The sequence below is a fragment of the Lycium ferocissimum genome, chromosome 9 (genome assembly GCF_029784015.1).
Source record: "Lycium ferocissimum isolate CSIRO_LF1 chromosome 9, AGI_CSIRO_Lferr_CH_V1, whole genome shotgun sequence".
Lineage (NCBI taxonomy): Eukaryota > Viridiplantae > Streptophyta > Magnoliopsida > Solanales > Solanaceae > Lycium > Lycium ferocissimum.
The window spans coordinates 3,447,094-3,472,581 of NC_081350.1; the positions used below are offsets into that span (position 1 = coordinate 3,447,094).

At 38.0% G+C, this 25,488-nt stretch overlaps 1 protein-coding gene across 1 annotated transcript in view; it reads right to left on the minus strand.

Annotated features, from left to right (window-relative positions):
* Window positions 1-7,066: 7,066 nt before the first annotated feature.
* The window catches only part of LOC132031528 (probable polygalacturonase At3g15720), a 29,508-nt gene continuing 11,086 nt past the window's right edge, over window positions 7,067-25,488 (minus strand). Inside the window, exons 2-10 of the mRNA XM_059421526.1 lie at window positions 12,445-12,538; window positions 10,093-10,215; window positions 9,808-9,942; window positions 9,240-9,404; window positions 8,087-8,294; window positions 7,862-7,943; window positions 7,631-7,743; window positions 7,379-7,494; window positions 7,067-7,303 (exon numbers count right to left, since the gene is read on the minus strand). Coding sequence (XP_059277509.1) covers window positions 7,067-7,303; window positions 7,379-7,494; window positions 7,631-7,743; window positions 7,862-7,943; window positions 8,087-8,294; window positions 9,240-9,404; window positions 9,808-9,942; window positions 10,093-10,215; window positions 12,445-12,538 — 1,273 coding nt within the window. The remainder of the gene's footprint in view (window positions 7,304-7,378; window positions 7,495-7,630; window positions 7,744-7,861; window positions 7,944-8,086; window positions 8,295-9,239; window positions 9,405-9,807; window positions 9,943-10,092; window positions 10,216-12,444; window positions 12,539-25,488) is intronic.

The window sequence follows — 25,488 nt, forward strand, 5'->3', positions numbered from 1 at the left end:
GGGGTTCACAACCTTATGTCACCCCAATAGAGTATAGTTGTCTTTGAGTTTCTATGTATGCATTATGATGAGTAAACGATGATGATATTACACCGCGCCTATATGGCCGGGCAAACACCGCTAAGGCGGGTAGCGTATACACGGTGTCTAGATGGCATGGGCAGACACCACTAGTGGGCGGCATGTTTATGGAGTGAGTTAGCATGCTTTATTTCTATCAAAATTGACAGTCAGTTACAGATTGTCCCTCACTTGATGTCTCCTTATTTCATTGATGTATTGTTATTGTTTATGCCTTACATGCTCAGTACAATGCTCGTACTGACGTCCTTTTCTTTGAACATTGTGTTCATGCCCACAGGTAGATGGGGAGGTGATCCAGATTCATAGGAGCTATCAGCAGACTTTGAGAGCACTCCATTGTTCCGAAGGTGCCATTGCTTATTATTTTGTGTATATATATTTTGGGCACGACGGGGTCCTGTCCCGTGCATATGTCTAGTACCCTAGTAGAGGCTCGTAGATACGTATGTGTGGGTAGTATGGTCTCACGATGTCCCTATTGTATGTATACTATTTTAATAGCCGAAGGGCTTATGTAGATAAAAGTAAATATGTTTCAAAGTGAAAATGGTTTTCGTATGATTATAAGCATGAGAATGATGAATGAACGTAGGATGAGTTAGCTAAGTAATAGAATGAGTGGTGCTCGGTGGTTAGTTCCGGGTACCCGTCATGGCCCCTAGTCGGGTCGTGACATCGGTGTGTTAGCTCCGGATGCCCATCATGGCCCTTTAGTTGAGTCGTGACATTTATATATATATATATATATATATATATATATATATATATATATATATATATATATATAAAGTAATTTTGTCTTATTTGAGGCGTTTTCATTGAAATTTTAAAAAGAGTGATACAAACTATGGTCCTAACTCAGAATGGAACATCGAGCCACTTCCATTATTAAACAACACATAATAAGGAAATGTAAAAGCATGAAAGGGCGATAAGCCGAGCCTCAAAGTCGACTTTCGCCGTTTTTTCTGAAAGTGAGCATTCTTTCTACCGCAAGGTGAACAACGGGGTAGAAGTCCATCTACTCGACATTTCTCCTGGCTCAAAGATGATGAATATCAAATGCTTCAAAGCATTCTTCAATGATGGCTGCGCACTCCTCTTCCCAAAACGTCCTTAAACCCTCTTCTGGATCACCCGAGACCATCTGCTCACAAACCATATATGCACACATACATAAAAACACGATACAAACGCACTTGTGGCCTCAAAATTCCCAAGAGAGGTCTCATTGACCGAGTCAACCCTTGATACCTTAAAACTAACTTCCAAACCTAAGTCCCAAAATGCACGCGAGTGCATTGGGAACCTAACCGAATATATACACAAGTTCTAAAAGACCATCCGAACATCGCAGAATTGATAGATTCCCAAACCCGTTTACTCAATAGTCTACTTTAAGTCAACTCTTTTTCGCTTAAAGCCTTAATTTCCCATAGAATCACCCAAATCATATCCAAAGACCACGGGAAGCGTGTCAATAGTCCCTTCAGGTCAAATGTGAGTTAAACAAGCTCAAGAAAGGGCCAAAAGCATTGAAAAAGTAATAACGACTAAATAGGTCGTTACATCAGATACCAATTAAACCATCGCTCGTCCTCGAGCAACAAAGGAAATGAACGGGATGGTACCTGAATCGAAAAATAACTGATGACATCGGCTATGCATGTCGGACTCAGTCTCACAAGTAGCCTCCTCAACAGGACGATGCTTCCATTGCACCTTCACAGAAGCTATCTCCTTAGACCTCAACTTTTGAACCTGCCTATCCAAAATCACAATAGGCTCCTCCTTGTAAGTGATATTCTTGTCAAGCAATACCGATTCCCAATAAACAATATAAGTACCATCGGCATGATACTTCTTCAAAGATAGACACATGAAAAACTGGATGAACGCCTACTACGCCTGGTGGCAAGGCCAACTCATAAGCAACATCGCCCACACAATCAAGGATCTCGAATGGCCCAATACACCTCGAACTCAATGTACCTCTCTTGCCAAATCTCATAACACCCTACATGGGTGAAATCTTCAATAGAACCTGATCACCCACAACGAACTCTAAATCTAGGACCTTCCGATTCTCATATATCTTTTGATAATTCTGAGCTGCTAAAAGTTTGGCCTGATTGACCTTCACCTTCTCAAGAGACTCTCTTAACATATCCATACCCTAAGGTCGAACTTGAATGCATCAAACCAACCGACCGGAGATCTACACCTCCTAGCATATAAAGCCTCAAAAGGTGCCATATTGATACTTGAGTGATATATGTTGTTATACACAAAATTACCAATGGTAAGTACTGGTCCCAATGACTACCAAAATCCATAACACAAGCCTTCAACATATCCTCGAGCACCTGAATGGTCCGCTCGGACCGCCCATCAGTCTGAGGGTGGAAAGCTGTACTAAGATACACTCAGGTACCCGACTCAAAGATGAAAAGCCCTCTAGAAATGGGAAGTGAAGATAGAACCCCGCTCAGATATGACAGAAATGGAAACCCCATGCAATCTGATAATATCACAAATGTACAACTTGGCTAACTTCCCCGCGGTACAATAAACCCGAACTGGAATGAAATGTGTGGACTTAGCCAATCGATCAACAATTACCCAAATCAAATCAAACTTACCCAAGGTCTTCGGAAGACCCATAATAAAATTCATGGCAATTCTCTCCCACTTTCACTCGGGAATAGGCAACCTCTGAAGTACACCATTGGGTCAATGGTTCTCATACTTAAATTACTGACAATTTCCACACTTAGCCACAAAATCAGCTATATCCCTATTTATGCGATGCCACCAGTAGTGCTGCCTCAAGCCACGATACATCTTAGTTGCCCCCGCATGAATGGAATATTAAGAGCTATGGGCCTCAGTCAAAATCAAATGAATCAAGTCACCAACATGAGAAACGCACACGCGCATCCTCAAAGTACCCTCAGAATCAATCATGGCCTCAACTCTTAAAACCCTATCTCGAATCTTGCTCAGCTGAGCATCCTCAAACTGATAATTCATGATCTGCTCTAACAAGGATGACCTCGCATCGACAAAAGCTAAGACTTTGCCTGGGATCGAAATATCAAGACGAATGAAGTTGTTGGCCAGAGTCTGAACCTCCATGGCCAACGGACGATCGAAAATAACCAAACGGGCTAAACTCTCTAAAGTCGTGGCCCTACGACTCAAGGCATCAGCAACAACAATGGCTTTCCTTGGATGATAAAGAATAGAGATGTCATAGTCCTTCAGGAGCTCCATCCACCGGCGCTACCTGGAATTAAAATCTCTATGGGTAAACACGTGTTCAAGGCTAAGGCGATCGATGAAAACCTCACAATGGACGCCATATAAGTAATGCCTAGATCTTCAAAGTGAAGACCACGTCTAGTAAATCCAAATCATGGGTAGGGTAATTACTCTCATGGATCTTTAACTACAAGAAGCATAGGCTATGACACTACCCTTCTACTTCAAAACAATACCCAAACCCACACGTGATGCATCACAATAGACAGAGAAATCCTTACCCTCTATGGGTAATGCTAGAATCGAGGCTGACATTAAAAAGGTCTTGAGCTTTTGAAAGCTCTCCTCACAATCATCGGACCACTGGAAGGGAACATCCTTCTGGGTCAATCTGGTAAGCGACGAAGTAATAGTAGCGAAACCCTTCACAAATCGATGATAGTAATTGGCCAAACCCACTAAACTATGATCTCGGTCACAGTAGTGGGCCTTGCCCAATCCTTCACAGCCTCAATCTTCTTAGGATCCACCTGATCCCGTCCTTAGACACAACGTGGCCCATGAACTCCACAGACTCTAACCAAAACTCACACTTCAAAAACATAGCAAACAAACTATTCGTCTTCAACAACCCAATCACTGTGCGAAGATGGCCCTCATGCTTCTCTCTACTCTTGGAATACACCAAGATATCATCAATAAACGCAATCACAAATAAGTCAAGGAATTTCCTAAAGATGCCATTCATCAAAGTCATGAATGCAGCTGGGGCATTGGTAAGCCCAAATGACATAATCAAAAACTCATAATGCCCATATCTCGTCAGAAAAGCTACCTTCGGAATATCCTCGGCCCTGATCTTTAGCTGACGATAGCCTGATCTTTCCCTAACCTTATACTTTATTTCTTGATCATTAAATCACTATAGAAATTCATGGTTCATGCTTAGTTTATCAACAAGTTGGGTATTAATAGTGGGTTTTAATGGGTTTCTACCTAAATGATTTCTTGCCTTTGAATCAGAAATTAGTGGTTTAGTTAGCTCTATTTAGCATGGATTTGATGAATATAAGCTATAATAGAATGTTACTTCTTGATTAAGGTCTAATTGTTGAATTGGGAGTTAGGGTTTTTACCTAAATCTGGGGATTGTGCCTAGAATCCGAATTTCAATAAGTTGTTAGTTCTTCTAGCTTGATATTGATGGGAATTGAACACCTAGAGCTTTAATTTCTTATTGAGACCCATAGATTCCTAATTTTCCCTTTCTAGTTAATAAACCATATTTCATAGGTTGGGAATTTGGGTCTTGAATAGAAGTAGGGTTTGATTGATGTTCTTCTTGATTCTAATTTCATGATTTGAATGTGCTTAGAATTTATTTATCTCAAGGCTCAAAGGAAAGGAAAGACCAAGGTGCGATTGTGGAGACTTTGTTGTTCGGCCTTCCAGGTAGGTTATGGTTTACCCTATGGTGAGACTTAGTTTAACGAAGCATATATTTAGATAATACTATCGGAGAATGCATGTAAACCTTCGGGTATGAAGTTGGGTTGGATATTGTCTTAGGTTGGGCCTTGATATGTGATTGGGGTTAGCCACCCCGTTGTGTTGTGACTTATCTTGTTCTATTATTGTTGGCTCGTTGCCACGTGGAGATGGTAGATATTGGTTACTAGTGATATATCTTGATGATGATATTGTAGCACCTTACTTGTTGTTGCTTTGAGACGAGGATTGTGACTCTATTGTGACTTATTGTGTAGCCTTATCATTAATATTACTTGTGTGCCCTGGGAGGTACTGTTGAGAATTGTGATTCCATTGTGGCTTATAGTGTAGCCATATGATTGATATTACTTGTGTTCTCTTGGAGGTACTATTGAGAATTGTGATTCTATTGCGGCTTATTGTGTAGCCTTACTATTGATATTACTTGTGTGCCCTGGAAGGTACTGTTGAGAATTGTGATTCCATTGTGGCTTATTTTGTAGCCTTATCATTGATATTACTTATGTGCCATGTGTGGTATAGTTAAGATTGATTTGATTATTGACATTAAACTCATGCATTGCATGCATTCTCATCCTTCATGATATACTGTTCATACATTTAAAGTACTTAAGGAAATACTATTACAAGCTGGGCTCAGTTGGATGAGAGTGACGTGAGGACCGGTGTCCAATGTTTATCTTGGAATCGAGGTATGAGTGTAGCGGTTGCCGAGGTTGTTGCCGGAATCTTAAGGTAGCGATTGTCGAGGTTATTGCCGAAAACGTGAGATACATGGACTTCGCGGATCCCTCATAGGTTGTGCTGCCGAGATGTGATATTCCATCATCAGAGTACATGTGTACACTGCAGATGCATTGCTTTCACACATCATAGATTACTGCATTGCATTGGATCATTTGGCTTCCTGTGATATTTCTGTGATGCTTGTGATACCTTGTGATACACAAATTCGGTGTTGATCATACTGAGACTTCGCACAGTTGGGCTTAGATGCTATAACATAGGCGATGACTTGTTGTGATGCTATTGTGATGTACTGGTTCGGATTGCCTATACTAAGACTAGGCACAGTTGGGTTTAGATACTATAAGGTGATGACGTGTACTTGGTCACTGGCTCGCATTGATTTATACTTTGTTGATTTACTTATTTATCTTACTTTATTGTCTTAGTATATGTTATCTAATCTTAGTCGGCCCATGATACCTACCAGTACGTGTTGTTGTACTGACCTGCACTTGCTGCATTCTTTTATGAATGTAGAGTATCAGGTGGGATCGACATTTACTCCTCGCGGTTATGAGTTCGAGGCTGCTGATTCGAGTCTGTTGGAGTGAGCACATGGAAGCTTCGCTACTCAAAGACTCTTCTTTTATTATGTCTTACTTTGCTATTCTGAGACATATTTGAGACTATTGATGTATTATCACTGCTTCCACACTTATAGATTTTAGTTAGATGCTCTTGTATGACCAGACCAGATACTGAGGCGGATTTCATTTACTTCCGTATTTTCTTATTTATACTATATTTGTGAGACTTTCACTATTTTACTTCTTCCGCTATTTTCTATTATTTGTGAATGTTGAGTTAAGGGTTCGCCTACCGAGGTGGGAAAGGTAGCTGCCTGCACGACTTAGTGAAATTGGGTCGTGACAAAAATATAAGATTGTGCAACTTTTGGAGTTTGTTGAGACAACTACTTAGACTAATTTAGCCATTCTAAAGGCACTGTTAATATTGATGTGATATTATTGTTTGTTTTGTCTAGTTCATGTGGTTTTTCACAAATCTCTTCAAACTAGTAAGAGTACCTATGCACCTTAAATATAGTTTCTTTTCCTATCAATTTTTATTGATTTTTTCACACACTCAATAACAATTAAAGAGTCAGTGTGACATTTTTGGTAACCAAGCTTAATGGTATGTTGGGTCTTAGACTCCATAGTGTTTGTGAGCCTGATTTTGGTCTATTAAAAATAAAAGCATAACTCCTGGACTATAATTGTTATTTTCCAAGTGATTTTCATATAGTAAGCAAGCACCAAATAATATGACTCAAATTGTGTAGATAATGCAAGTAGAAAAGAATCTTTCATTAGCATTACACCATGAACATGTGAATCCAGCTCCAATTACTACCGCTAAACAAAAATGGTATCCCTTCAATAGATAAAACTAATTGGAAAAAATTTCTTGACAATTATGGTTTCAAGCATGTTATTGGGGGTAAACTTGAATTGCCAACTTGTCCATGAGCATTATGACAAGCTGCAAGAGTTTGTTTTTGAGGCAAAGCTGAGGTTATGTTAATTTGATGAAACAATAAGTTGGTGCAAGCTGTGTTGTTGTCACTGCAATTTAGATTTATTGCTATCTTGCTTGGTGTTGTCCCAAAAACATCCTTGTATGTCACATTACTCACTTGGACTGCATTTGGCTGCACAAAATGATATGGAATGTTAAAATTGATTGAAAATATAAGTTAAAGAATTTGAGGTTAATATATGTTTACCTTAATTCCACAATCATGAGCGCCGTTGCAATAGAATTGGTCTATAATGATGGGATTTCTAACGTCAGTGAGATTGATATTTTCAAAATTTATAAATCTAGCAAACCCCATACCACCTTGAAAAGGCATCACAAGACATTTTTTAGTAAGTGATAGGTTAATGTTGCATTATTTATAAAATGGTGAATTTTATTTTTCTCTATTTTTTTGGTTTATTAGTAATCGTTTAAAAGTAAAAAAAACTCTTTCGACTTACCTGCCATGTTTTGATTCTTACACCATTTTGGGTTCCTTGGAGGGTACAATGTGCTACATTGATATTCTCCACAATAGCAAAAGTCCCATTAACTCCTAGGCTTCCTACACTGCATTGACAAAGGTGTATAAATTAAAAAGTATTTCTTCAAATAAATTGTGTGCAATGAAGGAAAACTGAAGCAAAAGAAAAACTATAAAGGGGAAATGAAATTTATTAAGTGTTACCTTATACCATGTCCCGGTCCACATGAAATACCAGTAATATTGATATTAGAACATCCCAAATTGATCGCAATACAATCATCACCTATTCACACATATTTTTCGTTCAAGAATTAATCAACTTAAATCTTACCCAAATTAAAGAATAAAAAATAAGTACACCCTTAAGATATTGCTAACAATTTAAGGAAGTGATTTTTAAAATTAAAATGTTAATAGGAAAATTACCTGTTTGAATGGTGGAATCCAAAATGTGAACTTGATGAGAAGTAGAGATGTCAATACCATCAGTGTTGGGACTATCTTCAGGTGCACTTATAGTGATATGGGAGATAGTTACCCTTTTGCTAAATGTGATGCTAATATGATTTCTTGGACTATCAACCAGGTTCACTCCATTCAATTGAAGATCATTACAAAAATTAAAGTGTATCGCCTACAATTGTCATTACACCATGATACAATTAGGACGTCTTTGGATATTGTTTAGTCGAAGTAAAAAAAAAAAAAAAAAGAGAGTTAGTTGAAAAAAGTATTTGAAAGTTGAAGGTCTTGGCATGAATTTCACTTTTAAAAAAAATCTGAAGCTTGTGAGTGAAAATAATTATTGCACTAGATAATATTTTATTAGTATATGAAATGTTGAAACATTATTTATGATTAATTAACCGCCTCAGTTACCAATAACAGAAAAATATAAAAATTGAACTTCGACTGAAGTTAATTAAATACGAAAATTATTTACTAGAGGTGAGCTAAATCATATGATTAGTGATCATTCTCAATAATTATGCAAGGGTTTAAGCAATTGGTCAACCATGATAACCATAGGATAACCTTACAACTTGAAAAAATAAAAATAGACTCACCGTTGGCCTGTCGCAAGTCCCCTTTACCTAGTAGAACCCATAAAAGAAAAACAAATTGTCAAATTCCTTAATATCTTTAACTTAAGAACGCTTTTGTTCTCTGTTTTTCTTCTCATAATAATTAACTAACACTATCATTATGCGATATCAACAAAGAAGAGATATTAGAATATAGCTTCTTGATATTTTACAATTTGAAATTTGGCCTCTTAATCAATAGATTGTCGTTGTAATATATGGAAATTTTCACTAGTTGTTCCTTTTTTCACATTTATTTAGTAAATGACCCTCTTTTTCTTTTTCTTAGAACTTATGCAATTTTTAGACCACGATCTAAAGAATCCAATTTGAGCAAACTGAAAATCATATGAGAAAATAGTATACCGTGATCTCCAAAAAAAATTCAAGAGCTATATTTACACAATTTTTAATAAAAGGAATAAAATCTAAATGATAGTCTAAAAAAAAGAACATTTGTGTAAATCAGTCTATAATACTTGGAATAAAACAACCTTATGAAGAGGATTTGCGATGTTCCACCGGGAAGCACCTTGGCCATTAATGTGTCCAGTACCGCTGATGATGAGACCAAATATGCTACTGAAATAAAGCCAACTATTATTTTCACACCCTACCCATTTGGTTGAATTTGAGTGTGCTGTTATATTCCCTAAAACCTGTTAAAAAAATAGAAACAACATTATTACACTATTTAATTTAGAAAATATATTATATCAGTTTGATCTCTCACCATTACCTTTGAAAAGAAAATTAAAATAAAATCCCCCCAATACTTATAAGAAAATTTATTTCTCCCATTTGTTCAATTTTAGTTTTTCGTAGAATATCTTTAAAAAATTTAAGTTTTTCCTAAAAAACCAAAAAACAATTTTTTTTTTTTTTTTTTTTTGAGAATTTCATTTTTGATTAACAAATATTTCTGGGCTAGGTGCGTCCTAATTGAAGAATTCATCAATGCTTATTTTAAATATTTTAAGTTAAGACATAAAAGACGAATATATAAAACAAACTTGTATAGATAATGAATTCAAATACTACCAGTAGAATGGCACATTTTACCTGCATTTTAACAGCGGGAGATTTGCAAGGGCCTTGAAATAATATAGGGCTCAATAAGAATAACTTTCCACTTGGTAGGCTCATTGTTGGATTTTTAGTATCATTGCATACAGCTATCCAAGCTGTTTTGAGGGCCTTCAAAATGGGGATTAATTATAGGTACAAAACCCATACAATTAATGAAATTCTTTTATTTGTTTCAACAGAATTTTTTTTTTTTCAAATAAATTCTTCTTTTTTCGTCTTGATAAAATATGAAAACTAACTATAGAAGAACTATTTTACTTGAGAATCATCGGTTACTCCATCTCCCTTAGCACCATAAGTCGTGACATCAAAAATAGCAGCTAGACCTTTGTCCAGAATAATTGAAGTAGTAATGCAAACTATTAAGATGGAAATTTTGTCCTGCAAATGTTGATGCACCAAAAAAAGTGCTGAGTGTAATCTTTTAATGGACCTCAACGACTAATAATTGGAAATAATAATTAAATGTTGCGAGTGAAACTGCATAATCTATTCTTATAACAATTGTTTTCGTTCAACTGTGGATTAAGGATAAATATAACATAGGCAAGTCTCAGAAAAAAATTGTGATAATGATTTGAAAAAGATAAAAAAGAAAAAGAAAAAGAGAAAAAAACACAATGCTGCCCATATTATTCTACAGAAACTACCTAGTGCTAACTCACCATGGAAAATTCAATCTACAGTATGAATAAATGGATGGTTATTGTTTTCGAGTTGTTATGCCTTTTTATATATAGGTACATTTATTTCTTACTTTGTTTGATTATTTACAAGAGAATGTGGTCAACTCTTATTTTTATAGAGAAGCACTGGGTGAGAAAGTAAAGAATATAAAGCAATCACCAAAATTGGTTTCATTATCGAGATGGCGAATCTATTTCCACGTGAAGTTTATACTAATTCTGATCAGTGCTTTTATTTATTTTCCTACGTAAAGACTATGGTTCGATTTAGGAAAATTTATAAAATGAGTCACTAGGTATCATGCCTAGTAGATTTGCTTAAAAATGATTTTAAAAAAATTTAAAAGTATTAAAGAGACTTGTCTATATCTATATTATTTTCAAAACATGATGACCCTTAAAAAATGTCATTTTGCCTTTTACTTTTTAAAAATAGCGTTCATACTAAACATATAGTCATAATTATTTTTCTAATATTGGAATAATTCTCTAATTATTTTCTTAACTATTTGGAAATAGTCATTTAGTTATTTCTTAATATTTAGAGATAGCCATTTAATTTTTTTTTTTTTTTTATATTTAATATTTTTCCTAAAAAAAAAAAAAAAAGACTATAGAATCAACGAAAAAAAAAAATTGTGTATTAAGTCCTTCTTATTTGAACTACGAAACAAAAAATTATATTAATATTTAAATTTTAAAATCAACAAGGATTTATCATATATTTTTTTTCTTTGCATAAATGTAACTATTATCATTGTATACTTAAATCGAAATTTTATAGAGCCGCAACAATTGGGTCAAACTGCTTTGAAATGTATTTCTTGAGCCGAGAGTCTATGGAGTAAAGCCTCTCTATCTTCACGAGCTAGGATTAAGTCTGCGTACACTCTTCCCTCCTTAGACTCCGCCTATAGAATTACATTGAATATGTAGGTTGTTGTTGTTGCAACACTTGGATTAAAAAAAAAAAAAAGGAAGGTTACTATTAACCTATTTATCTATAATTCCAACGATATTGACCCTCTGGTTTCATTATATACTAAGCAAATTTTTATAAAGCATTGACTCAACATTAATAATTATTTTTGAACTTCGCATTATCATTTTCCATTATTTATCTAAGAGAGCTAAGAGATATATATAGGACTAACATCTTCATTTCCAAATCTATGAAAGACCAAAAGATTCAATTCTCTATTTTATATTGTTTAATAAATTCTTAAAGATTCATAATAAACGTATATAATTTGGTGATAATTTTACTTTCAAAATTAGGTCATGTTGTTGGCATAAAGCCATATGTGTGTGAAATTTTGATGATTGACAAAGCAAAGACTTGCAACAAGAAAACACTGTGAATAAACCAAGTCTAGATATATGTTAAAATTGAACAAAGCTAGAAAAATGGTTGAGATAAAGCAGAAGGTTAAGACAATGTTAAAGGTCTGAAAAGGCAAGCAGCACAGGATGGTTAGAACAGGTCCATAGACATATTCCGTTGCAAAGAAGTTACAATAGAAGAGCAACAACATGAACCAGAGTGCAAGCATATGCGTTAATACAAAAGAAAAATGCAATGAAGCAGATTAGAGAGAGAATGAATGGTCCACATACATGTCACGACCCAATTTCACAAAGTCATGAGGGCACCTACCTTTCCCACCTCGGTAGGCGAACCCTTAACCTAACATTTCACAAACATGTAAATAGATAATAAATAAGTGGAAGAAATAGACTGACGGAAGTCTCACGGTAATAATACAAGAAGCAGAAATAATAGAAATACAACCTAGTATCGGATATGGTCATACAAGAGCATCTAACTAAATACTACAAGTCTGACCAATAAAAATACATCAATAGCCTCAAGACATATGTCTTAGAACGGAAATAAAGACATAGTAGATAGAGGAGCCTTCACGCAGCGAATGTCCTCATGCTCACCCTGAAGACTCAAATCAGCAAATCCTCTAAGAGTCAGCCATGAGGAGTAGAGGTCGATCCTACCTGATACTCTGCATTCATAGAAGAATGCAGCAAGTGTAGGTCAGTACAAACAACAAGTACTGGTAGGTATCATAGGATGGCTAAGAGTAGCTAATGTATGTAAAGACAACAAAGCAAGATAAACACATAAACCAAGAAGTACAAGTCAACAATAAGCCATATCTACAGTGCAAGTCATCACCTATGTTGTAGCACCTAACCCAACTATGCTAAGTCTCAGTATAGCAATCTGAATCAGTACATCACAAAGAGTATCATGATAATCAATAGAAAAAAGATACAATGCAATGAAATAATGTATTTATGATGAATGCAATGTATATGCATCTTTGGACATCATGTCCTGGACGGAATGACTCCACATCTCGGCGATCATGAACCTTGGGGAACGCGCGAAGTCCATGTACAATTTGCTCCAGAATTTGACCTCGGAGCACGAGCATACTCTCACGATCCCGGCAAAGACCTCGGGCATCGGACACTCCATTGTTCTCGGCAAGAAACCTCTAGCAACGAACACTCATATCTCTTTTACGCACTCTGGCAGAGACCTCGGAGGCTACACTCTCTCACATATCATCATTAGTACCATAACCATGCATATGTCAGTGTATAATGGAAATGAGTATGAATATGATGAAATGTGAATTGAACAACCAATTCTATCAGAACTAGTATCACACATGGCACCCAAGTAGTATTAATAATAAAGCTACACAATAAGCCAAAATGGAATCACAATTCTCAATAGTACCTCGTGCACATAAGTAATATCAATGATAAGGCTACCCAATAAGCCACAATGGATCACAACTCTCAGCAGTACCCCTCGGGCACACAAGTAATATCAATGATAAGGCTACACAATAAGCCACAACGGAATCACTATTCTCATCTCAATATCAATCAAGTAAAGTACCACAATATCGTAGCCATGATGTATCCCTATTCACAATTAACACGGTATCAATATGTCAACAATGCCAATAAGTGATTAATTAGATGAGTTAACAACACAACGGGGTGGCTAGCCCCCAAATCATACAACAAGGCCCAACCTAAGATAATATCCACCCCAACTTCATACCCGAAGGCTTACATGCCTTCTCCGACAATATCGTCTAAACATACACTTTGCTAATCGAAGTCTCACCATAAGGTAAACCATAACCTACCTGGAAGGCTGAACAACAAGTATCCAACAATCACGCCTTAGCCTTCCCTTTTCTTTGAGCCTCGAGATAATGAAAGTCTAAGCATATTCGAATCATGTAATTAGAATCAAGAAGAACATCATTCAAACCCTACTTCTATTCAAGACCCAAATACCTAATCTATGGAATAGGGGTTTATGAACTAGAAGGGTGAAATTAGGAATCTAAAGGTCTCAACATGAAATTAAAGCTCTAGGTGATCAATTCCCATCAATATCAAGCTAGAAAAACCAACAATTTACTCAAATTCGGATTCTAGTCGAAACCCCCAAATTTGGGTATAAAACCTAACCTCCAATGCCATAATTTAGCCACTAAGTAGGAAGAAATCATGCAATTATAGGTTCTATTCATCAATTCCATGCTTAATGGAGCAAACCCAAACAATAAATCAAGGTTTAGAAGCCTAGAAAGAAAAACCCATGGAACCCTCTTTTAATCATCAAACACTTAATGAACTATCATGATAAAGGAATTCTAAGGTGATTAAGGACAATGGAATAGTAAAGGAAATAGAAGAACTTACCACCAAGAGTTTCCCCCAAGAATCACCTAGAAAAGCTCTCAAAAACTCTAAAGTCGAAATTATAAAGACTGAGGGACTTAGGGCTTTTAATGCTCAGTAAATGAAATAATCAGCCCAATACCGTCTCTGTGACAATGGGACCGCCACAAGATCTCTCAGACCGTTGTGGCGGTCAGCCAACACTACACTAGGCCGTTGTGGCGGCAATCCCATCGCTATAGCGGTGCCGCTGATGCGATACTGGTGCCGCTATAGCGAGCTCCAGAACTAGAATTCCCCAAATAATCACAATCCCAATCCCGAAATTTTTGCTATTATCCGAGGCCATCTGCTCACATACCACATACACCAACACATATAAGGACCCGCTACAAACGCACTCCTGGCCTCAGAATTCCCAACGGAGGTCTCGTTGACTAAGTCAACCCCTGATACCTCAAATTCAGCTTCCCAACCCAAGTCCCAAAATGCACCCAAGTCCATTGGGAACTGAACCGAATATGCGCACCAGTTCTAAAAGACCATCAGATCTCTCGGAATCAACGTATTTCCAAAAAAGGTCATTTTACCCAAAAGTCAACTATAAGTCAAATAATTTTCACTTAAAAGCCAAATTTTCCAAAAGTCACATAAAACCTCACTCTAATGCCTTGGGAACCATGCCACCTATCCACGCGGGTCAAAATGATACTAATAAGGCTCGGGGACGGGGAAAAATGGTCAAAAATGTAATAACGACCGAACGGGTCATTACATCAGATACCAATTTAAACAATCGCTCGTCATCGAGTAACAAGGAAGAGAACAGGGAAAGATACCTGAGCCCACAATAACTGCGGATATCTCGAACACATATCGGGCTTCTTCTAATAGGAAAGATTCTCATCGAACAAAACTGAATCCTAACGAATGATATAGGAACCATCAGAATGGCACTTCTTTTACACAGAAGCATGGAAGACCGGACGAACAACTGACCGGCCTGGTGAAAAACTAACGCATAACACATAGGATCAATATAGCGAATAGTCTCAAATAGGCCAATACATATCGGGATCACTTACCTTCCTTCCCACATCGCATGACACCTTTGTTGGGTGTAATATTCAGAAAAACCTGATCGCTCACTTTACCTGTCACAACTATCTAAACTCATCTCAAGCTCCAATTTTCATATCTCCGTATTCAAATTTCCCTCGCAACTGATCCTCGAATAAAATAGCCGCCTTTTTACCAGAACTCTCTGATTCGACATAGCCATGCCTCTGAAGCGATCAATAGGTGTCATACATCCCTCGAAAGAGCACAAACCTTTATACATAAACACAATCATATCCCACTATTAACCGGTAGAATATTCTACTTCTGCGAACTTTCTCTTCACCCTTCTCAGTCGTTCATCAAACCACGATTTCTTAGAAACACATGAACACACACCACAAGCCTAAAATCGTGACTCACTCTTGCCAGAAATGAACCCTTGCTCTATTTGAGAATTCTACACAATCCTATCAAAATTGATCTTACTCACAGCCAACATGGCTAGTTCCAAGTCTTCTTAACCCTCAAATCACAATACAAGATCATACCACTGAATACCTTACCAAACCAAGTCCGTAGGAAACCATCGGATCACTCTAAAGACATATCGCATCCGTAGCACCTACTCAATCATTACCAAGCCCATTGTAACCATATACTACCCGAATAACTATTTTTAGTAACAAAATCACTGAATTCACTTGCAAGCCGTGATAAAACTCGGTAAATCTTTCATACATCACATCTGAACCACAACTCATCGAATCCTTATAGGTGATTTACTGGAAACTTATAGATCCTCTTGGGAAGATAACTTAGTCCAACAAGCTTAACTCGAACAATTTTGACCTTGAATGAATGCACCACACTTGCATACCACCAATAGTCACTTGAACTGGCTCCAGATTTCAAAAACCAATCACAGTCTTATCACACATCTGTGGCGGCCAATTCTAATCTTTTCCTCACGCATAATCAATCATGTCTGTCACCCTTAAATCTAAAAGCTGAGTTCTACCAAAGTTGTCAACTTAGTACCAAAGAACTATACCTTATGATTTTAATATTCATGTTTCGCAACCTTTACCTGATACGCAAATTCGATACAACCCCGAACCTTTCGACGCAAGACCTTTAGCCTCATATATACCCCTTTAACCATAGAATATCCCATTGTAACACCTCGATATGCCCATAACAATTTCGAAAGTATCAAATCTTACAACTACCGCCCTAAACCTCACGCAATTATTCCCAAGTCCTTAATATCCAATGTGCTCACCCGAGCTATCCAGTCAAAATTACTTGCAACATAGTACACTACCACGAATATGGTCTCATCTCGAAAATATAACTCTATCATTCACATAATAAGGATTCCACAAACCTTTTGTCTTAAGGAATGTTAATTCATCCACTGTAGAATGTTACGAAACTTACCCAACGGTGTACCACCAAGCAACTTCTTATAAACCTGAACATGTCGGTATATGCTTCTCACTAGTTACTGATCACGAACCTCATGGAACTCTGTCATATCACATAGTCCATTCCTATAGATTTCCTTCTTAATCTCACGCAACAATCACATCTCATCTAAATATGCAAGATAATGATGTCCCAATCTAAATAGACATCTCACGCAACAATCACATCTCATCTGAATATGCAAGATAATGATGCCCCAATCTAAATAGACTCAAGTAATCCCTAGATGTACCTCATTCTTGCCAACTCTCGATCAACTATACCTTTTATTAACTCGTCAGTTTCCTAATTTCTAATCAATCCACGATCATCAATACTGTAATCAATCCTCGAATCCACTCAATTGTACACCACATAATCATAAGTCTCGCACACTAGCTGCATGACACCTGGAGATAATAGTAGGCCATACACTCTATTCATTATAGTTTTCCCTTAACTCATTCAACTCTAAACTGAAAACTCTCTAAATCCATTGTATCACATAAACAGTCTTACTAATATCCTCATGTATCTTCACCGGAGTATCATTGCCCAAATTGCCCAACCCAATTTCTGAATTTTATTCTAAACTTAACTCAGTTAACCCCTCATTGATCTACCATTTCAAGTACCCATGTTTACGAACCCCTTACTCAAATCCTTAACATTACTAGTCCTTGAAGAATCACCTCTTACCTTAATTATTGAATCTGAACACCTCTAACCACACTCACGTCAATCTTTTTTATTCAATCACATAAGCCGAGTAATAACACCATTAGTAGTGGGATCTAGTCAAATCTACACAATGAAAACAAGGTTCCCAACCTTAGTCTACCACTGACCTCTATTAGTCTATGACATAACCGAACATACAACTCATCCATAAACTCTCAACCCCACTCTACACTGTCCAATCATAACCAAGCTCTCACATCACTAACTTTTGCTTCAATGATTTCCTTTCTGCCCTTAACCTCGAAACACTAATCAACCTTATCGGTCACACCCCTTACTGTACGTCATGATATAGTGTTCCAGCAATCCAAGTACAACTCAAGTACCCATATTACCTCACCGCAAGTCTTACAAGCCTTAATCTCCTGAACCTGATAGCAAGATGCCTCATCGCAATCCTTCAATTCCCATATTTCATTTCAAATCTCTTTATCACTATCAACCAGCAAACACTTAAAGCCACTCGATCATCCAAACTAACCATCCATCTAAGCCAATGAACGACCAAAACAACATCCATATTTCTCCTCAAATCTAAGTGAAACAACCAGTAACTCCTCAAGTTATTAACTCATCGTATTCGCCCATAATTGAAGTCATTTCTATCAATCGATTACTAGCTCCTCAGAGATCTTCAACCCAATCAAATTTACTGATCAACGATGTACCCATAGCACTCACTTAATAACAGAGTAGTCCTTTAACATCAACAAGCTTATATCAAGAATGACTTAGTACCATATTCCCGAGATATCACGTGAACCTGCAAGTATAATTGTTACCAAACCATGCCTAATTATTCCACATGATTCATGTTACACCCTGTATCTTCGAAGAGCACTTATCAAATTTGAAACATAAGTACGTTGAGTTAGGGTTAAGTAAAACCACTTTGGAATATAAGGAGCAAGCATTATTAAGTATATTTAATAAGTAAAGGATGTATATAAGATATACCGGAAGGTTTTATAAGGAAATGAGTGAAAGAAATGAAGTAGTACGACTTCGGAGAAAGGATGGGTAATGTTTTGTGTGAAAATTTTGGTCCAAACTGGGGGATGAATATCTCTTAGCATATGAAGTTTTTTAAGGCGAAACAAAAGCCTAAAATGAAGTTCGTCGAGTCTAGGTTCCAATGCAACAAACCACTCATTGATAGGACATCGGAGTAGAGATTTATGGACGTTACAAGTTCAGCTGACAGAGCAGAAACGCGTGCTACAGTACTGCTACAGCGAACCCGACCCGAACCCGAATTTAACCCTTATATAAAGGGTAATAACCCCCTTTTTACATCAAATTTTGCTGGAAAATTTCATAAATTGAAGAGAGAGAGTGTGGAAAACAAAAAGTGAGCAATTTTCAAGTAGCGAAGTAGTGGTTTAGGTCCGGGTAATGCATGGTTGTGATTCTAGTATTGTTTTGCGGTGGATTTTAGCGTGGATATTGAGGATATTGCTGTCTTAACAAGAAAAAAGGTATGAATCTTTATCTTTTGGTATTATTTAAGGCTTATTTACGGAGATAAAGCCGTCAAATAATTGTGTAGCAAGTTGGTTAGTTATGGAAGTTAAAAAACAGTGTGTGGGCTGTGTTATGGTACATATTCGTTTTGGAAATGATGTTATTGATGTTGATATTTTTGTTATTATTGTTGGTTGTTGGATTGTGATTTCGGGCTAGGCATATAAACAGGGGAGGTGCTGCCTGAATTTTGGCAGATTCTAAACGAAATTAAATTGAAGGCTTAAGATGAGCGTATGACATTGAGCCTAATAATAGTATGAATGGTTTATATGTAGATTTACGAGCTTGGAAGGATAAACGTTGAACGACTAAGGTGACCGAAAGGTATGTTAAGGCTCGTCCCTTTCTTTCAAACGCATGATTCCTATGTTTGATTTCATAAATATTTCCATAAACTCCTTGTTTCTAAACGTTAGAAGTTCATGATTCAAGGCATGACTCCTTTCTTGATAATCAATAAATGTTTTCCAAAATGTCTGTATTTTCCAAACCAGAGATTTATGCTTCTGGAAGCTCTTATGACAACAACGATGGACATGTGTTTTTACAATGATAACGGTGATGTCAAAGCTAAGCACATCTCTATGATGATTGTGATAATGATGATTTTATGTTTAAAAGTCTCAAGTTATGAGTTCAATGATAATATGAGAATGTTGAGCTATTTCTTGATTTTGTTAATTTTATTTATTGACGATGACTCTATTTCTAAAAAGCTCCAAAGTGTATGAATTGACGCTTTATGATATTTATGATTTTACTCTATGTTTTTCCCTTGATGTTATTCTTCATTGACAGCCTCACCTTATAATGCTCGTCCCTTCAAGGTGAGACACGACGATCATGATTATTCCATAATACAATCGGAGGTTACCGACCTTACGTCACTCCGATGGAGTTATAGCTTTTGATTGGGCTTTTATGCATGCTTACGTTGATGATTACACCGCGCCTATACAGCCGGGCAGCACCACTATGCTGGGTGTGGTGGGCCGCTTATGGATGATTACACCGTGCCTATATGGCCGGGCAGCACGACTACACTGGGCGTAGTGGGTGGCTTATGGATGATGATAATAACACCGTGTCTATATGGCACGGGCAACACCACTAGTAGGCGGCGTGAGATGATTACCCCGGGCGCGGGAGGCCCGGACGCAGGCTAATGATGTTATTTGATTCAGACAGTTTATGTATGTATGGGTGATATGTTTTGAAGGTAAAAGTGAGCATGCATGATTCCGCCTTAAGAGGCAAGCGCCGATTCTGCTCATACCTTTTTCTTATATTTTCCATGTTTCCTTATTATGTTGTTGTTCATATTCTGTACATATTATCATGTTATCATTCATGCCTTACATACTCAGTACATTACTCATACTGACGTTCCTTCTTGTGGACGCCGCGTTCATGCTCACGAGATCGGGTAGCCGCGGACGATCCATAGCGATAGGACCTCCCCTCGGCGGCGGTCGACGCTCCATTGATCCGGAGCTACGGCCTTTTGGTATGCTTATTCGGTTACGTACATATACCGGGTACGGCGGTTGTCTGTCCTTTCTACGGTTGTACTCCATAGAGGTACGTAGACGAAGTGATATATAGTCGTGTTGTTATGCGGCCTCGTCGGCACTTATTTTTGTTGTACGGGATATACGAAGCGGCCGGATAAACACGGCTTGCGCTTTACTCTCGATATTTATGTTTATATGTATGCGTTGGCGGGGCGAGCCCCCGGTCGCGTGTCTTTTATGTTGGCTTGTTCGAGAGACGGTATCGCTCGATTCACAGTTGTGTATGGGCCCGGGATAGTCAGTGAGCAGTAAATGTAAGCATAGGAGTGCTTGGCCAGTAGTAGTCGGCACTTGTTACGGCCCATCGGTTTGGGTCGTGACAAAAGTGGTATCAGAGCAGTTCATCCTAGGGATTGTCTACAGACCGTGTCAGGTAGAGTCCTGTTTATGGGTGTGAAGCCGTCCACACTTATAAACGGGAGGCTGCGGGGCATTTAGGAATCACTGACCTTTCCTTCTGTCTTTGATCGTGCGATAGAGCCAGAGCCTAGGAAAGATCTCTTCTAATCCTTTTCGTGTAGATAAGTGCAGACTAACAAGAGATGAAAAGATCAGCTTCTGATAGTGGGGGTGCTGTATCACGACCCGTCTAGGGGCCGCGACGAGTACCCGATACTTGTACCGGGCACCCCCTGTCATATGTCTTGTTTTTATTACTAAGTGGGCCGTACGAACACTGGCATTTTTTTTTTCCACAACATCGCCGATAATAGCATACATGTAAACGAGTAGTAATGATCAAGCTCTTACGACATATCACACGGCGACAAAGACAACTAGGTTATGAAACATCTGACTGTACATATCTGTCTACGAGCCTCTAAACAAAATACATGTAATTACAAGTGGCTGACGTTGCTGAGTTCAAATATATACATAAGAGTAGTACCCAAAACAGTAGCTCCGGAACAACTGGAGCGCCTTTCAATGTACAGCTGGAGAAGCTCCTAGGGATCGAGCCTGTCAACCTGTCGACCTGCGTGGCATGAGACGCAGCCCCCGAAGAAAAGGGGTCAGTACGAGCAGTGTACCGAGTATGTAAGCCATGAAAATAATACGGCGAATCATGTAACATGTGAGCAATAACAACATATGAAACCAAAGATCATATAACGAGATAAAAGGATAATACGGCATGTAAGTGCCTTTCGGCGGATGTCATGCTTGCTTATCATATATTTTTGTTCAAAACATATCGTGTTATATACATGTGAAAAATAACAAGTCAAGTCGCCGAAATACGTCGGCTTCCCACATGTGTCCCGCGTCCGGGCATCCCGCGTCCGGGATGGAATTACGCCAGTGACCGAGGTGGCAATGCGTCTATAGCGCAACGGTATCCATTCCCCAAAATTCCCCATTTTCATATACATATCATATACATGTCATATACGTATCATATAAGCAGCATGCATAAGAACCCAAAGAAAGTCATGTATCTGTCGGGGTGACGTAAGGTCGGTAGCCCCCGATTACCTTATAGAATAACCACGGTCACTTCGTCTCACCTTGAAAGAACAAGAATTATAAGACGAGACTAGCAATGAATAGCAACACCACAAGAAAACTTAAAACAAGATTATAAAGTTTCAATAAAACAAGTAATGGAAATCCGGTATGCACGTATATCGAGACTCGAGTGACAAACATGAGAATACGGTCATTATGTCCCATTGGGTCATCCACGAAGGTTTCAAGACATTTCGGTTCAATTCCAAGGGTTTCGGACGTTTGAACATCATTTTACCTTAAAGCACAAGTTTTGGGTTCAATTCCTACCGAATGAATAGTGAATAAGTTTAGGTGTCGTTTCCGAGGGGTAGGACTTTTCACGAGGGTCGGATTTTGACCTATACTAACTAGGACATGCCAAATGAAGGAGAGGTAGGCTTCACATACCTTTTACGCCTTATCCACGTCTCCAAACTCAAGCTCCAAGTTCGCCAAAATCTACAAATTGGTCGCGTTTACCAAACATGATTAGTGCCTTTAGACTTGAATTCTTAAAATAACACTTGGCTACCGAAATTTCGGCAGCACCTCCTCTATAAATATTCCACTCCACCAAGTTCAACTTGGCCCATTTCAATCAACAACAATCCGGGAATTCAACCCGGCCAAACTAACAACACAATATCAACAACAATATAAGCAACATCAACAATCGACTAAAAACGCATTCTAGCGCAAATAGTCTTATTTTCCAAATAATCCAACAACTCCAAATCCAACTTTACACTTATAATCCAATATCAATATGTTCATATTCACATACTAATTTAAGGTCATTCAAACATAAACCAAGAGCATTTCAAGTTATATATCCAATATCCATTAATTCCAACAATTTCCATATTCAATCCAAAATTCTCATATATGCAACGAGACCATTCCAACGCGTTTTCTACTTACTAACCCATCTCCAACAAGCCACTTATATTCATTTCAACTCTATTCAATTCTTTTCAATGCAATTCCATACAATTTCATACAATTCGATATAACTTAATACAATTTAATTCGCATGATATTCCAACAATACCATCAATATACTACTTACCCATATCTTCCAATTTATGAAACAACAACAACAATTTTTTTCCTTCTTTCAAATTCAATCACAACAACCAATTTTCATTCTTCCAAACCATTAAATCTTTATTCTAACATCATAGAACCTACCATAACAACCATTTCCATTCTAAATAAAATCAATTCACTACACCCTACCATAACCTACACCATTCGGCCAACCCTTCATTTTGCATGTTTTTCATGGACTTCTATATTTTCCACACATCACAACAACCAACACACCACATAACACAATACAACACAACACACACACACACGGCTTGCTTCTTGCAAGTCACGGCCACACACACATATTTCCAACACATGAATTTCATCCATTTCCATGCACACAACATACTCTACCATCCCTAACATATAAGAAAAGGATTAAACCTTACCTTTTTTCCTCACTTCTTCACTTGACTCAAGTTGGAAACTTGTATGAATACAAGTTCTTCTTGTTCCACAAATCACTTCACCCTACTATGAACCCTCTAAGGGATTGTTTGGCTATAAGAAACAAGTTGGAGCTCTCCTTCTCTTTCCTTTCTTTTTTTTTTTTCGGTTTTCCTCTCCTTTTTTTCTAAGGCCGAATGGCCATATGTTGTTCTCCTTCTTTCTTTTGTTTCTTGTTCCTTGAAAATTCTAGAGAAAATAAGATGACTAAGTCATCTTTCCTTTATCTATACTTAGCCCCTTCCAATCATAATTAACCATATTAGCCCCTAACTTGGCCTTATTTCATTTGGCCATGTTTTGCAAGTGGGGGCCACGGCCAAGTGGCCCCCTTTCTTGAAAATTCTAGCAATTTCTTCTATTTCATGAAAATCATTTCCCTTCGTTCCAAATTTGCCCCTAGCCTTTCGCCATATTTCCACAAGTCATTATGCAAATTTACCTTTTTACCCCTGACCTTTCTTAATATTCCAACTTTACAATTTTCCATACGCGACTCATGTCACTTGCCTCGACTTACCCGAGGGTACAAAATACGGGATGTAACAGGTGCTAAGAAGGCCCCTAGAATATATCCAGGACCCCGAGCTCCCGGGACCAAGCGGGAGGAGCCTCGGTTACTCCCTTTGGAGGCCAGTCCCTCGGAGGGACCCGACAACGAATCCTCCAGAGTTTTAGATTCCCAGGGAGGAGGACCCCCCAGAGGACAGTTATGACACAGATCCGTCAAGTATTCATGCGGGACATCGGAGGAGGAGATTCCGAGGCCGTACCACCGCTCCTATGGTGGGGAGCACTACGTCGGACCGGTGCCTTCCGGTGAGTACTACTCTAGCCCTCTATCCTGGCCATTGGTAAACGAGGAGTTGCCCGGTTATTTATATCCCTCAGACTCAGATGAGAAAGATGATGATGGCCAGACGAGCGGATGTGGGCAGACAATGACGAGGTGTACACTTCACCTTATAGTCCACCAGATCAGACTAGAGACCGATCGGCTACAGGTATATGAGTCCTTATTGGAATTTCTATGTATGTGCATATCTTTTGTGATTATTATTTACTAGTGGCCCGAGTGAAAACCCAAAGGCCGATATGAGTATTTATAAGTAACGGCGACCAAAGTGTGTTCGCTACCATCGGGAATCTAGAAATCTAGGACGAAAAAGTAGTCATACATGCAGATGAAAGGTGAATATTGAGAATTAAAAAGGCCAAAATAGTAATTGTGTAGTCGGAAGAGTAAAAGACCCATTCTAATTTGGAGGGAGATGCGTTACGAGAATGTTTTGGAATCTATCAAGACTTCAACTTGCTTTAGATTATGTGGTGAAGGTCATGCGGTGAGGTGGATACGATTATACCAGCATTAACGCGCCGGATTTCATTAGAGTTTCTAGGTTAAGCGTCTTTGGGGTAAGGAAATACGAGATGGGTGACCCCCTGGGAAGTGTACAAAAAGTCCTATAAATTTAGATATAAGAGGCAAATGAGAAGCTAGAGAAGCCTAAGGGAGATTAGAGTATGCGGAGTGGTTGGACATCTTGAGAGGTCGCGTAGGACGAGGTGGACTAGACCGGTGAAGAGATAGAAGGTACATCACAGTTCTAGAATTAGGGTGAGTTTGAATAGCGTTTGGAAAGATTGTGTAAGAGAGATGGTAGTAATTATATATATACGTATGTATATGATATATGCAAGGGTTGGTATTCACAACCCAGCTGTTTTGTCCTTAGATATGGAGGTGAGAGAGCGCCAATATGAAGACCCTCAGTTGAGTCACTATAGAGATACATTTCACGAAAAGAAGTCGCCATTTGAAGCTTCTACGGATGGAG